General features: G+C 40.3%; 1 protein-coding gene across 2 annotated transcripts in view; it reads right to left on the reverse strand.

Moving 5' to 3' along the window:
- Positions 1-13,199, reverse strand: part of gabrb4 (gamma-aminobutyric acid type A receptor subunit beta4) — a 116,772-nt gene extending 103,573 nt beyond the window's left edge. The window contains exons 1-3 of one of the 2 annotated variants that reach the window (XM_036143366.1): positions 12,703-13,199; positions 12,474-12,618; positions 9,892-9,986 (exon numbers count right to left, since the gene is read on the reverse strand). In XM_036143366.1, coding sequence (XP_035999259.1) covers positions 9,892-9,986; positions 12,474-12,553 — 175 coding nt within the window. In that variant the 5' untranslated portion in view covers positions 12,554-12,618; positions 12,703-13,199. Of the gene's footprint in view, positions 1-9,891; positions 9,987-12,473 lie in introns of both variants that reach the window. The other variant, XM_036143365.1, reaches the window with a different exon arrangement.
- Positions 13,200-13,955: the final 756 nt, after the last annotated feature.

The following is a 13,955-nucleotide window of genomic DNA, read 5'->3' on the forward strand; positions in this document are numbered from 1 at the left end:
CCCCCCACCATGGACTGTTCTCCCTTCTGCCCTCTGGGAAGAGGTTCCGCAGCATCCGCTGCAGGTCCACCAGGTTCTGCAAAAGCTTTTTCCCTGTCGCCATCAGACTGTTGAATTGCTGAATCTATAAACTGGACTCTGTACCACATTCGCATATTTGCACATTTGAATCATTGCATCCTTATCCAGCATTACAAATGCTGCCGAACTCTCAGTTTCTAAAATGCATTCTTGCACAAATCATTTCTGCACATACAAATGGTTTTTAAAAAATACTCACCTGTACACTTTGATCGTGCACTGTCTCTTTATCCTGTATTGTTTACATTTCAATTGTTTAACTGTTAAATCACTGCAGTACTTTATCCTGTAATTTTATCCTGTAATTTACTTTATCCTGTAATCTACTGTAATTTTCAAGCTGTATGCAAACAAAATTTCGTTCTGTACGCACTCTGTGCATACAAAATGACAAATAAAGTAGTCTAAGTCTAAGTTAAATGTCAAAAGTTGCTGACTCTCTCAGAAAAATGCTTCACTGCATGGACATGCTCTGCCCCATCTTCCCTGGTATTTTTACAAACTAGAGACTCTGGCCTTTCCAACAAGGTATAGCACGTATTTGTCTGATGTGTCACGTTGACGTAATTGCTGTGCGTACCTGAGACTGTACAACTCCCAGCCACAGCTACTTTGTGCAAATGCTGCTTTACAAATGCAGCAGGCGCAGCCGGCATGTTGCCATTCCTTATCTGTTTTGGGGTGTAGATTTTTCGGAGAACATCTGCAGTCTTGATGGCACAGAAGAGAAAATGTACCATTCAGGAGGCTTTGAAAGAAATTATGAGGGAGAGTCATAATTAGATAGAGGAATCTTCTGACTTGATTTTGAAGAGGACGAACACAAACAGCAGCTGATTTTGGACCTGGTTCATAAGCAAGTCATGGAGTGCAGAAGTCACCTGGGAGATGAATTTGGGTCCTCTATCTGAGACAATTTCAGAGGATCTCCAATGGAGGTGACAGACATGGTTTAAAAGGGAGTTTGGCCACACAAGTGGTGGAAGGAAGTTTGGTTAGACTGATGAGGTGGCAGGCTTTGGAGAACCGGTCCGTGATGGTAAATATGACGGACTTGCCTTTAGCTGGAGGAAAGCCAGTGATGAAGTACAGAGCCATATGGAAAAATGGTCTGCTGGGTGTGGAGAGTGGCTGTAAGAGTCCAAAGGGAGATTGGAGTTCTTATTTTTGGCACAAATGAACCAGGTGGAAACAAAGGCCAGGACGCCTTTGTTCAGTGATTGCCACCAAAAGTATTGATGGATGAGGCCAGTGGTGTGGGTGGAACCAGGATGACCTGAGAACTTGGAGGAATGAGTCCACTGTATACGTAGTTGTGGCCAGGAGAATTCAGGGGTTTAGCGGACTGGAGGTATGCCAGGTTATTGAGGTCAGTCCAGATGATAATGGGTTGTGGAGTGCCTTCCACCCAGTGCCTCCACTCTTCTACAGTGGAGTGCCTCCACTGTAGAAGAGTGGGTCCTATTCTAGAGTGGAGAAGAGGACCACTCTAGAAGAGTGGACAACCCAGTGCCTCCACTCTTCTAGAGTGGAGGCACTGGCACATAGTTATTCTCTGGAAGTGTGAATCAATGAGAAAAGAAGGGATGAAGGATGTAGAACGTTGAGAAAGGATGGCTCTGAGAATGGTGTCTAAAGCATTGATTTATTTTCTTTTTTTGTCTTGAGGCATCTATTTCTAAGATGAACTGGTCCTTAGGAGAACCATTTCCTGAGTACTTGGAAAGATTTGTAGGTTCTCAAACACACAAGAATCCATCTTGTAACACTCTCGCTTCAAATGTTTGTGACTGAGCCCAAAACAGTTTGGGCCAATCATGTTGCAGTATTATGGTCTAAGGCGGGACATACCCCTGAGACGAATGCAAGAGCTGCCGAGCCCACAACCAGACCAACATAAACATGGGAGCGCAGGTATCCACAATTTCATCTTTGAAAGAAGAACACCAAGCAGTGCCTTGACTAGCTTATCTTGTTGTGGTTTCTTATGATGCCTGCTGATTACATTTTCATTTGATACCATGATTAGCTAAAACCAACCTTTGGAAGGTGAGCACTATGAGTCGTTACGTCCAATCAGCTGGGAAAGTTCTGCTGAATGTCCCTTCTTCCCCCAAACGGATTGCATAGAAGCAGACACAGACTGATAATGTGCAGAATGGAAAGTGCTGCACATTATCAGTCTGGCTTCCCAGGTTAGCATACTAGATGTTTTCAGTACAAATATGTGTGTAACCCTAAACCCCTATTCATAACAAAAAAAGTCAAACCAGGAGACAATAAGAAATTTAAAACTAAAAAACACTAAATAATGGAGGACATTCATAGATATTTTTCACAAATGGAACATGTGGGTAAAATGCTCTTATTATAACAAGTGGCAGTAAAGTATTAGCAAAATGGAAGCCTTCAAACTGTCATCAGCTAACAAGTCTCCACCAGAGTTTGATGCATTCAGTTGGTTCCAGTTGGTTTGACCAGTGATGTAGTCTGTGAGCGCAAGGCAGCCCCGCAGTTTTAACCCCAGTCTTGGGGGTCAGTAATCAGTTCACACTATCTGACTGAATCTAGCTTCTGCTTAGAAAATTATAACATGTTTGACTGACTGCAGCAGAGGACACAGAGAACAAATTGTTGTGCCTAATAACAATGCTGACTGTCCCAAATCTAGTGCAGAATGGTACAGACTTTTCTTAACTGGGAATCATAAGTAAAAGCTGACAAAAAAAACATGGTAGTGTGCCCTCAGCTCAATTAAAGACACCACAGAGTATAATTGTTTTATGTCTTCAATGAAAAAACTAACCAAATGTTCCTATTGAACACTTAATAGTTAGGGTTAGAATAGTTTCAAACTTGCATGTGTATTGTCCATGTTATTGAGGAATCTTCAGTCAGTTTCCAGCATTGAGCCAAATCAAAACCCTCCTAGTTGAATCTTGAGTGCTTATGGTGGTCAGCAGCGTTACGTGGCCAAAAAGCTGGCTGATGTTGCAAATGTCAAGAGATGATGGACTACAGCTCTCTGGCCTGGGAGCAAACCGCGGCTATTCTCTCGCTGTGATTCACACTCCTCAGAACTTGCTTCACAGACTCTAATGTTTTCTCCATCATTGTATCATGACCAGAGACATTTTCTAAATAAGGAACTACACAGATACATATATCACAAAACATAAGAGAAAAAAAGTATAATAACTATTTTTTCTGATATTTACGCACAATTACATCATGGTCACTCCTACTAAGTGGTTCTTAGTAGTCAGGATAAAATCTGAGAACATTTGGGAGGTTTTCTGAAGTTCTTAAAACAATAGCTCCATTGGGACCTGTGGGTTCTTAAAATCTTCTGTGTGTCAGTTTGTTCCTCACAGATGCCATCACATCCCCTCGGATTAGTGTCAGGGTGTTTTGGTGGACAGCACCACAGACTCTCTTTGTCACGTTCTTTGAAAGTGAAGTGTCAAAGTAAGACTCACTTGGATGCCAAGCTGCATGGCGTTCCAGAACAACATACCACTGTGACAAGATGAGCACTGAAACTCGCTATATGTGTATCTCTAGTAATGATGCTGGTGATGTTAAAAGTGTCAAATCAAGTCATAAGAATAAAATTCCTGTTGTTTTTCTGTGAAATATGTCAGAATTTCTTTAAACAACGGCACCAACAAAAATGAAGAATGACTATGTGGACTTCATATATATAGAGTATAGTGAATGCGTGCATTTTTTTTTTCATTTTTTACAAAAAAAACCTCAAAAACCTCAAATGTGCAAATGTTATTGTGGCATAGCATGAAGCATGTTGAGGAATGTAGAAAAATAAGATTTCTTGCTCCTTCACTATCCAAAAAAATAATTGGGGTGTGTATTAAATTAAATATATGTATATTTGAGCCTATATGTATAATCTGCTAATGTTCTAATTAATTTGTGAACCCAATTGAATTTTTGTAAAACCATTTACAATGTTGTAAAAAATTATTCCACACACAAAAAATAATATTTTAACTACATTTGCAAAAGTAAAAAATTTATATTAAACACATCTCCATGATGATTTCACTTCTGATAGATACTGATTTTAAATGGTTTAAGGTTTTATGTGATATGTATGTATTTGAGTAATATTTTACAAATGAAAAAAAAGATATAAAATGGACTGTAAACCGTTTCAAACTACTATTAATCATTAACAACTTTTATTAAAAGTCATCATGAAGTGAAAAAGACTTTTACTTAATGCTAAATCTCAGATCCTTTCAATGTGTATGAAACCGCTCTAAAATGGCAGCACTCCAAAAGGCAGACTTTAACGAAAGACATAACTTTTTTCTTTTTTTCAATGGCTAACATCAGGCTAACACATCTTGGCACATAAGATTTCATCAGAGCATCTGCTTTTGGCAGAACACCAAACCAGAGGAAGGTTATATGAGGAGGCGCACCTGCTATATGTTTTTCACTGCTTGATCTCATTATCATCAAGTGTGTTATAGCGGCAGGACTGACAAGCTGCTGCCTGCAGCGGATTTACAAAAAAACAATTAAATATGTGTAATTAGTAATCATGATTCAGAAGACATTGATAGTAAAATCAACAGCATGCCCTAAAAGGCCAGTAGAATGTTATGGTATTGTAAGTTGGTTTATACTTGCAGTTTATGTAAAGGTTTATTACAGAGCCTAGGAAGCCAAACTACAGCAGTGATTTTAGAAAACTGCAGTTCAGTTGGTTTATTGTGACATTGCTTTTTGTTGTTAAAAAAATTAACAAAAAACTTTTGTAAACAGAAATTCCACATGTTTTTTTTACCTCGATCAAATTTCAATTAATGCATTTTTCTGTGGTGAACAAATTATCACATTTAGCTATTTATTAATTATTTTAAGAAAAACACTTTTACTGTATTTTATGCAATTTTCAACAAGAAGATAACTTCTTATGAGGAAACTCTTTCTCTCATCTAATAGCTAAACCAACATACAACAAAGGATATTAAGATCATGGGTATTTTGAATTGTTTTAGAATTCTGTAGCTCCTTTTGGTTCTCAAGAGCTGTCCATGGTGCTGATCCTACAGGAGACTCTTAACCGCAAACTCTAGATTGTTTAAAGCTGACATTTGTACCGAAAGTAGTGTGCCAGTACTTCTGACATTATTTTAGTTTTACAATTTATTTGTCCAAGATATGTAGATAGGATACTATAGGGTATTTTTTTGCCAAAAGATTTGAATGGCATGAGCATAAACCTAAAGGGAACAGATATTTTACATATGGGCACCATTTTGGTACCAGTGCTAATCAAATGTTCCTACAAGCATGCCCTTTTTACTGTGTTTAATGTAATGCTAAACTATGCAGACACTGTCTATACTGAAAACAGTAGAAGAGCAGTTTAAATCTAAACATTATTACAAAAAATATTTACATGGGTTTAGTAGTGGGTTTTAAGAAAAACATTTTTGCTGTATTTTATGCAATTTTCAGCAAGAAGATAACTCCTTATGAGGAAACTCTCTTTCTCTCATCTAATAGCTGAACTAACATACAACAAAGGATATTAAGATCATGGGTATTTTGTGTTGTTTTATAATTCTGTAGCTGCTTTTCGTTCTCAAGAGCTGCCCATGGTGCTGATCCTACAGGAGGCGCTTAATCGCAAACTCTAGAATCAGAATCAGAATCAGAATCAAGTTTATTGCCAAGTAGGTTTGCACTTACAAGGAATTTGACTTGGTGTTGGTGGTGCAGACAAAATATATATACGTATATACAGGATCTAGAGCTATATACACAGTAGACTGTGCATTAATGTAACGCAGAAGGTCTGGAGATGCTACGTTGGTGTAGCTTGTAGGTCCTGAACAGGGGAGGAAGAGGGGTAGTGTCAAGTGTCACGGACGGCTCTAGGCCATACTGATAAGGCTGGTAGCGGATGGGAAAAAACGGTTCTTGTGGCATGAGGTTTTGGTCATGATGGACCGCAGCCTCCTGCCAGAAGGAAGTGTCTGAAATATTTTGTGACTGGGGTGAGAGGGATCAGCCATAATCTTTCCTGCACGCCTCAGAGTCCTGGAGGCGTACAGGTCCTGGAGAGATGGAAGATTGTAGCCAATCACCTTTTCTGCAGACCGGATGACACACTGCAGTCTGCCCTTGTCCTTGGCGGTGGCACCAGCGTACCAGATGGTGGTGGAGGAGGTGAGGATGGACTCAATGATGGAGGAGTAGAAGTGCACCATCATTGTCCTTGGCAAGTTGAATTTCTTCAGCTGCCGCAGGAAGTACATCCTCTGCTGGGCATTCTTGGTGAGGAAGCTGATGTTCAGCTCCCACTTTAGGTCCTGGGAGATGATAGTTCCCAGGAAGCGGAAAGACTCCACAGTGTCAATTGTGGAGTCACAGAGGGTGATGGGGGTAGCTGGGGCTGAGTTCTTCCTGAAGTCCACAACCATCTCCACTGTTTTTAGAGCATTGAGCTCCAGGTTATTCTCCCTTCACCAGGTGGCCAGATGGTCAGCCTCCCACCTGTAGGCGGATGTGTCACCATCAGAGATAGGTCCGATGAGAGTGGTGTCATCCGCGAACTTCAGGAGCTTGACAGACTGATGACTGGAGGTGCAGCTGTTGGTGTACAGGGAGAAGAGCTGAGGAGAAAAGACACAGCCCTGGGGGGAACCAGTGCGAGACATGTTTTCCCAGCTTCAGGTGCTGCTTCCTGTCAGACAGGAAGTCTGTAATTCACCTGCAGGTGGAGTCAGGCACACTCAGCTGGGAGAGCTTCTCCTGAAGCAGAGCTGGGATGATTGTGATGAAGGCAGAGCTGAAATCCACAAACAGGATCCTGGCATAGGTACCTGTGGAATCCAGGTGCTGGAGAATGTAGTGAAGGGCCAGGTTGACAGCGTCGTCTGCCGACCTGTTGGCTCTGTAGGCAAATTGTTTTTTTATAGCTGATATTTGGACCAAAAGCAGTGCTAGTACTCCTGACATTATTTTAGTTTTACAATTGATTTGTCCAAGATATGTAGATAGGGTACTATAGGGTATTTTTTTTGCCAAAATATTCTAATGGCATGAGCATCAACCTAAAGGGAACAGATATTTTACATATGAGCACTATTTTGGTACCAGTGCTAATTAAATGTTACTGCAAGCATGCCCTTTTTACTGTATTTAATGTTATGTTAAACTATGCAGACACTGTCTATACTGAAAACAGTAGAAGAGCAGTTTAAATCTAAACATTATTACAAAATTAATATTAACTTGGGTTTAGTAGGCATCAGGTCCTTTCTCAGTTATTTATATTAGCCAAATACAACCCAACCCAATGCATTAACACCAAGTATCTTAGCTTGTTCTCCCTAATCCAGTCAGAGGTTATTCTCTTTTCCTTAAATTAAAAAAAGGTTATGGTATTTGTGTACCAACCTATATGATAAAAAATGTTACTTCAAAAATGTAATCATGGTTGAAAGTAAAGATTAATGAAAGGAGTGATTAATGTGCACACTCTGTACAATGAAATCCCAGTAAAAACAGGAATCTGAGAAGTCGTGACATGTTTTTTTTTGGCATGTCTTTTCTTCCTACTGTAAAATTAATCAAGCCAACACTTGCAAAATTAATTGATGCCACACATTCTGGATGTGTCATTTGCTCTTGTTAATTTGATATCCAATGCTGTTACTACGTCCTGAGAGCTTGCTAAGATTTTTGTCCTTTTGACAGTATCAAGCAGCAACAGACGTCCTCACAGAAAGCAGAGCTTTGCGCGTATGAACCACACATTATGAAGCTGCTGCTAAACTCAGTGAATACAATTTCACTTCTGCAGCAAATTAGGGTCTTAACAATAGCTGCTAATCAGGACTGAGTCGAAATTCCACTCATTAGGAGTATTACAGTGACCAGGTCCCAAATGCTTATGTTCAAAAGTTTTTGTCGGAGCCTTCCTTTTTTTTATCCCAAAGACAGTGATTTCATGCTTCTCAAGAAAGTTGAACAACAATTTCTAATAATGCAGCTCCGAAGGTCTGGATGCCACTTGACAACTGCAGTGGTGAAATTGATTCAGCAAAACAATCAGTCCCAGTGGCATTTACAAGAAACTGGTCTCCACAGTATTTATTTTCAGTAGCAAGTATAGAAAGATGCACCATTTAAATAAGTAGTTTCACTGTATTTTAGAAATGCTAATGGGAAAAGCATTTTAATTAGTTAATTCAAAGAGGACATACTTCACCACAACGCAGACAAGTAGCAATAATTAATAAACTATCCATTCCCCTTAATTTTTTTATTTCACGTTTTGTTATGTTACAACCATACACCTGATTGTATTTTGCTGGAATTTCCATCTTTGTTTTACAAAAAATTTAAATTGCATTTTGCATTCATTTGCAACTGTATACAGCTCCCTCTGATGTCCCAAAATATAAATCAACACAACCAAATGCCTTCAGAATTCACTTAATTGATTACAAGACCAAATCTGCAAGTAACTTTATCCAGTTGTCCTCTTAAGGCCTCAGACGTTTCTTAAAGAATAATGGTGAACAAATAGCACCATGAAGACCAAGGAAAACAGCAAACCTCTGCTAATTTATTATTTGCACAATGGAAAGAGTATGACGCAGCTACAATCCTACCAAGACTAACAGCACAGTAAAGGAGTACATTAATCAGAGAAGATGCAAGTGGTTTATTGTAGTTTTGGATGCGCTGCAGATATCCAGGTTCTAGTCTCACACTCCTCAAACGTTGCCATTATGGAAGAATGGCAAGAAGAAACCCATTCCTGAAAGAACATCATAGGATGTCCTGCTCAAGGTTTCCCACAAGCCAGGGGATACAGAAAACAGCTGCATGAAGAATCTTTGTCCAGATGAGACCAAAACTGGATGCGTTTGCAATACAGGTGTGGAGGAAAACCGACACTGCACATTATCCTGAACACAACCATCATCACAGCGAAACATGGCAGCGTCATGTTGTGGGTATGATTTTCTTCAACAGGGACTGGGATGCAGGTCAAAGTTGATGGGAGGATTGATGGAACTAAATTCAAGGCAATACTAAAAGAAAACAGTGAGTGCGAAGAGGTTTATCTGAATGCCCTAAACACACAGTTAGATGTCAAATGATTTAGATCTTGCATATTCATGTTTCAAAGTGGTCCAAATCCTGACCTTGAACTAATTGAGAATTTTGGGCAAGGCTTGAAAATTGATGACCACAGACGGTTTTCATCATGTGTGACTGTGATTGAGATGTTTCGTAAAAAGAATGGACAAATCTTTCAGTTTTACTGGAGAAGACTCCCATCAAAAGACTTGCAGCTGTACCTGCAGCTAAAGATAGTGATCAAGTATTGGCACATTTGGGCTGAATCCAAATGCACACCACACTTTTCAGATATTTATTTGTAAAAAAAATATTGAAACCATGTATAATTTTCCCTCCATCTCACAGTGATGCACTACTCTATTGGTCTATCTAATCAGGTCTCCAGGAAATACATAGAAGATTGTAGTTGTACTGTGACAAAATAGTTTTGTGAAATCAAATGTATAATTTCTCTGTTTAATGTTTGACTTGATTCTCAAAGAGGAGTGATTTTCAATAAGTTGATGAATATAGTCACAACACAGATTGTCATTACGTTTGTCTAGAGGCCAAATCTTTGCCAGATATTGGACTGATCTTTCCTAAATATCAGGAAATCCAGACTTTGACTCAATAAAACATCAATAGCCTCCAAAACCAAACTCAGAAAACAGGCGTGATTACACCATGTACCTCCAAAATCAGGCCTTAGACGGATATCATATCCCTTCAGCAACTTGTCCACGGTAGTCTTGGCCACAGACATTCCGGTGCTTCCAGTGGTGGAGCTGAGGGCAGAAACCACAAGCATAAGTGCCTTTTTTTCAATTAGCTAGAACAGATTTATGTGTTTTTTGCGACAGCTGTTGTCTGCCTAAGTACACGGTTAGTTGAAAGTTGGAAAAATTGTTACATTGGACACCTTGTTCTCAACAATAATGGGCGGAGAGGTTTGGACGTCTTTAAGAGGATGTTTTACCAAGAAGAACAGTTCTTCTTTCTTCTTTTTTTACATCTAACATAGTAAGGCATGTATCTGCCTTTATGTTTACAATAAAATGAGTGGTTCAAGATTCTTCAAGTGAGGTTCTGTTAAACAATTCTGAGTAGTTCATTTATTTGTATAACTACAGAATTGTTGGTCCCAGAGTCTGATAGAAACTCATTGTCCAGGAGTGGGACAGGGCCAACATGTTCTGTCTTCAACAGCTTCAATCTCAACTACTTCATAGCAGTTTAAGCGATTAGAATGCCATTGACCTTTAATCTGTTATTTGCACCAGGTGTTTGTTTAAGCAGGAAATCGATCAAGGAGGTGGTGCACCACCAATGATCTTCTAACGTAAAACAAATGATCAGAAAAGAACAGGAAACATGATACTGGCAACAAAAAAATATTGGCCTAATAGAATACCGAGAAAGATGAAATCAACCAGGTTGTAGTAAATTATCTTGTCCCAGTCTTTGTACATTCTGGCCTCAGTTTGTGTTTTACACAGGAAGATCAATGGTGGCATACCGCTTCCATTTCCTGTGTAAATAATCACCATTTTCAGCGTAAATAATCAGCCAGTGTAAATGTGACAACGGGTTAAAGGTTTATGAAACAGTGTGTGCCTGAGCCGCTATGACGATTTTGGAGATTGGAGTTGTTTTATGGACCTTGGAGTCCGCTTTGGTCTCTCAAACGCACATTAGCTTCAGTTCCCGCATCCAACTAGTCTGGATTTGTGCTAAATCAAGACGCCAAGAGAACTGTCTATTAATAAATTAACAAAACCTTGCTTCAGAAATCCCTGAGCTATACCCTTAAGATCACACAGTAATCATTTAGAGTTGTTTAATAAAATTAAGGTATACTGTAAAAGCACTTTTACTCTGAGGAAAGGTTGAACATTTTGCCTTATGCTTCGAACACCATCTATCCTGCACATCCATGTAATCAGTTGTAGGGGTTTTCTGAGGACAAATCTGTCAAGCATTTGAGTAATTCAAGACCTTCAAAAGAGAATGACTGTAACATTGGCATACAATTTGTCCCCCTCATCATCAGCTACAATCTCCATCTTACTCTGACATGTTTTAAAGAAGTACTGGAAAAATTAAGCCTTCTATATTTCTGTTAGTTTGATCCAGGAGATGGACTATTTTATTCCCTCTCGCTGCGGTCTGACTAACACTAATAATATGAGGTGTCATGACCTGCAACCTCTCAGCTGGCCCAGTTCCTCACTTGATGTTCCGCTATACAGTGAAGGTGCAAACTGAGTGTTGAGGGAAAAATCAAAAAAGGGAGGAAAAAGGGTTGTCTGAGTCACGGAAGCACCCTTTTGTCAACTCACTTTGGAGCTGTTCATCAAACCGGGTGCTTTCAGAATCTCTGGTTTCAACACCTGGGACCATCAGTGTGGGTAAAATGAGAACCATCTTTCAATGCTGATTGGGTATCATGGAAGCAAAATGTCGAAAAGTGCAGCCTCAGTCTCAGTGAGCACCTTAAATCTTTTAACTCCGTGGAACGCTGCAGACAAGGAAACGGAGTAGGCCACAAGGGATGTACATCAGTGTCTTCAACATCAAAACAATAAGGGAGCTGAGCAGCAGATTCTGGCTGCGATGATGTTCGGAGAAGGCTTGTGCAAAAATGTGTTCTGTAAACATTAAAAGGCCCTGACATGAGCTGATTTATTAAAAGGCTGAAAGCTTTCCCAGCCTTCTATCTGGAGACATACAAGAAGAGGCAACCTGCTGGGATTTATTTTTTTTCCTACCCACAATTCTGATTGATTTGGTTCAGTTCAAGGAGGTGGCCAATTAGAATCTTTAAATATGTAATGATATTACTTCCACAGTGAGTTGATTTACCTGTGTGTACTCATTGATCCAGCTGTTTACCATTGTCTAATCCATCATACCATTTAATCAATATTTTATGCATGTAAGTTATTTTATCCTGGACTGTGCACCAAACAAATATACAGCCTATCCCCATTTAGACATCAGGAAAAGGTTACATTTCCCAGTTGGCTTGCTACAATGCATGTGCGTGTTTTACACTCGCGCGCACAGCAGCTCTGTCTAATGGAGCATATATCGGCAGCGATGCCCCTATAATAAGCAGGCCTGGGTACCCCCTTAATGCGATTTGCCACATCTCCTGCTCCTATTGATCGCTGATCACATCTATTGGTGGAGATTTTTTTATATATATTTATAGGTAAATATATATATCTACACACACATATATATATAAATAAAAATGGAGATTCCCTTACCTTTGTACAAAGCAAAGGAAGGACAAAGCCGCCAAAGCAGAGAAAATTCCACATATTTTTTCTTCTTGACGACCCAACATCTCCACGAATCCTTATAGTTTCTATAATCCAACCAGTCCAGTGGTCCTCCCGAAAATGCAGAAAACTAAAAACAGGCAATTCCAAAAATTAAAATAAAATAAAATAAAAATAATTGCCTTTTTTAAATCAGTAGAATAAACTCGCCTACATCTACGCATGCGAATTCTTCATTATAACGGCCAAAAAAAAAAAGGAAAAAAAAAAAAAGAAAATCTGGTACTTGGCCCCCGCTGCTTTCCCTCAGCTATGGAAATCCGTGCAGGTCACAGAGCCCCTCTACCAGCACCAGAAGATCAGACATCTTCGCCCGAATAAAAAAGAACAGCATACAGGATACTTTTAAAAGTGATGACAAGTCCAGTTGGGGGAGAAAGGAGGGGGGGAAAGGCAGAAAAAAAGCAAACACTGGCATGAATGGCTGAAGCAGCAGCCTCCTGACAATCAAATCGGTGGATGAAATTTCCCAGTCCAAATCTGCAGAACAGGCATGGTTCCAGCGATGCTCTGGCGCCAGTCTTCACACACAACGTGATGCTGTTAAAAGATATTTGACTGAGCTGAAAACGGTGGTCGGCTGGTGTGTGTTTTCGTGTGTGTGCGTGTGTGTGTGTGCGTGTGTGTGTAAGAGAGAGAGAGAGAGAGCGAGAGAGAGAGAGAGAGAGAGAGAGAGAGAGAGAGACGGAGGTGGGGACGCTGGGGTGGGGTGGGGGGTAGGGGAGCGGTGGGTTCAAAAAGAAAATAAAAATGAAATCTTCATTCCTGTTTTGTCTTCCCCCCCGTTGATGCCGCTGCCGCTGATGAAGCAGATCAGCGCAAAGTCACCGAGGGGAAAATGCACATTGAAAAAGCACTGGGTAATATCTCATGCAGACGTCAGAGCAGGCTATATCACTCCTCTGATGAAGACAGAAAATTAAAAAAAAAAAAAACTACATGCCGTGAAATATGGATTTCCCCCCTTTTTACGACAAAACATGCATCCGCAGCCTTGGATTGCGTGTCAGAGATCTACTCCTGCCTCCACTGGCCGGTGATAAACGGCGTTTTGGGACGTTATCATGCTCCGCTTGTCCAAACTGACATGATAGACAGACCTCGTGTTCTTCCTTAGTTTAATTTAAAATAATGTCCAACAGAGGGTGTGTGTGTGTGTGTGTGGGGGGGGGGGGGGACACCTAGGGTGAATTCCTTAGCGACAGGCTGTTCATGCGCTGAATTCTCTGCCTGAATGCCATTAGGATGCTGGGAGTGTGCGTCGGTGCATTTTCATGCGTTTCTTCCACTTTACCACATTCTTACAGAAAGCCCGCACACACTTCGGCACGCGCCTACTTCCGCGCAGGACACGCGTGCATCGAAATACACGCGCTCTCTGTGACGGGAAGACCGAATTCTCCGTTT

Source organism: Fundulus heteroclitus, chromosome 11, assembly GCF_011125445.2.
Source record: "Fundulus heteroclitus isolate FHET01 chromosome 11, MU-UCD_Fhet_4.1, whole genome shotgun sequence".
In the NCBI taxonomy this organism is placed as follows: Eukaryota; Metazoa; Chordata; class Actinopteri; order Cyprinodontiformes; family Fundulidae; genus Fundulus; species Fundulus heteroclitus.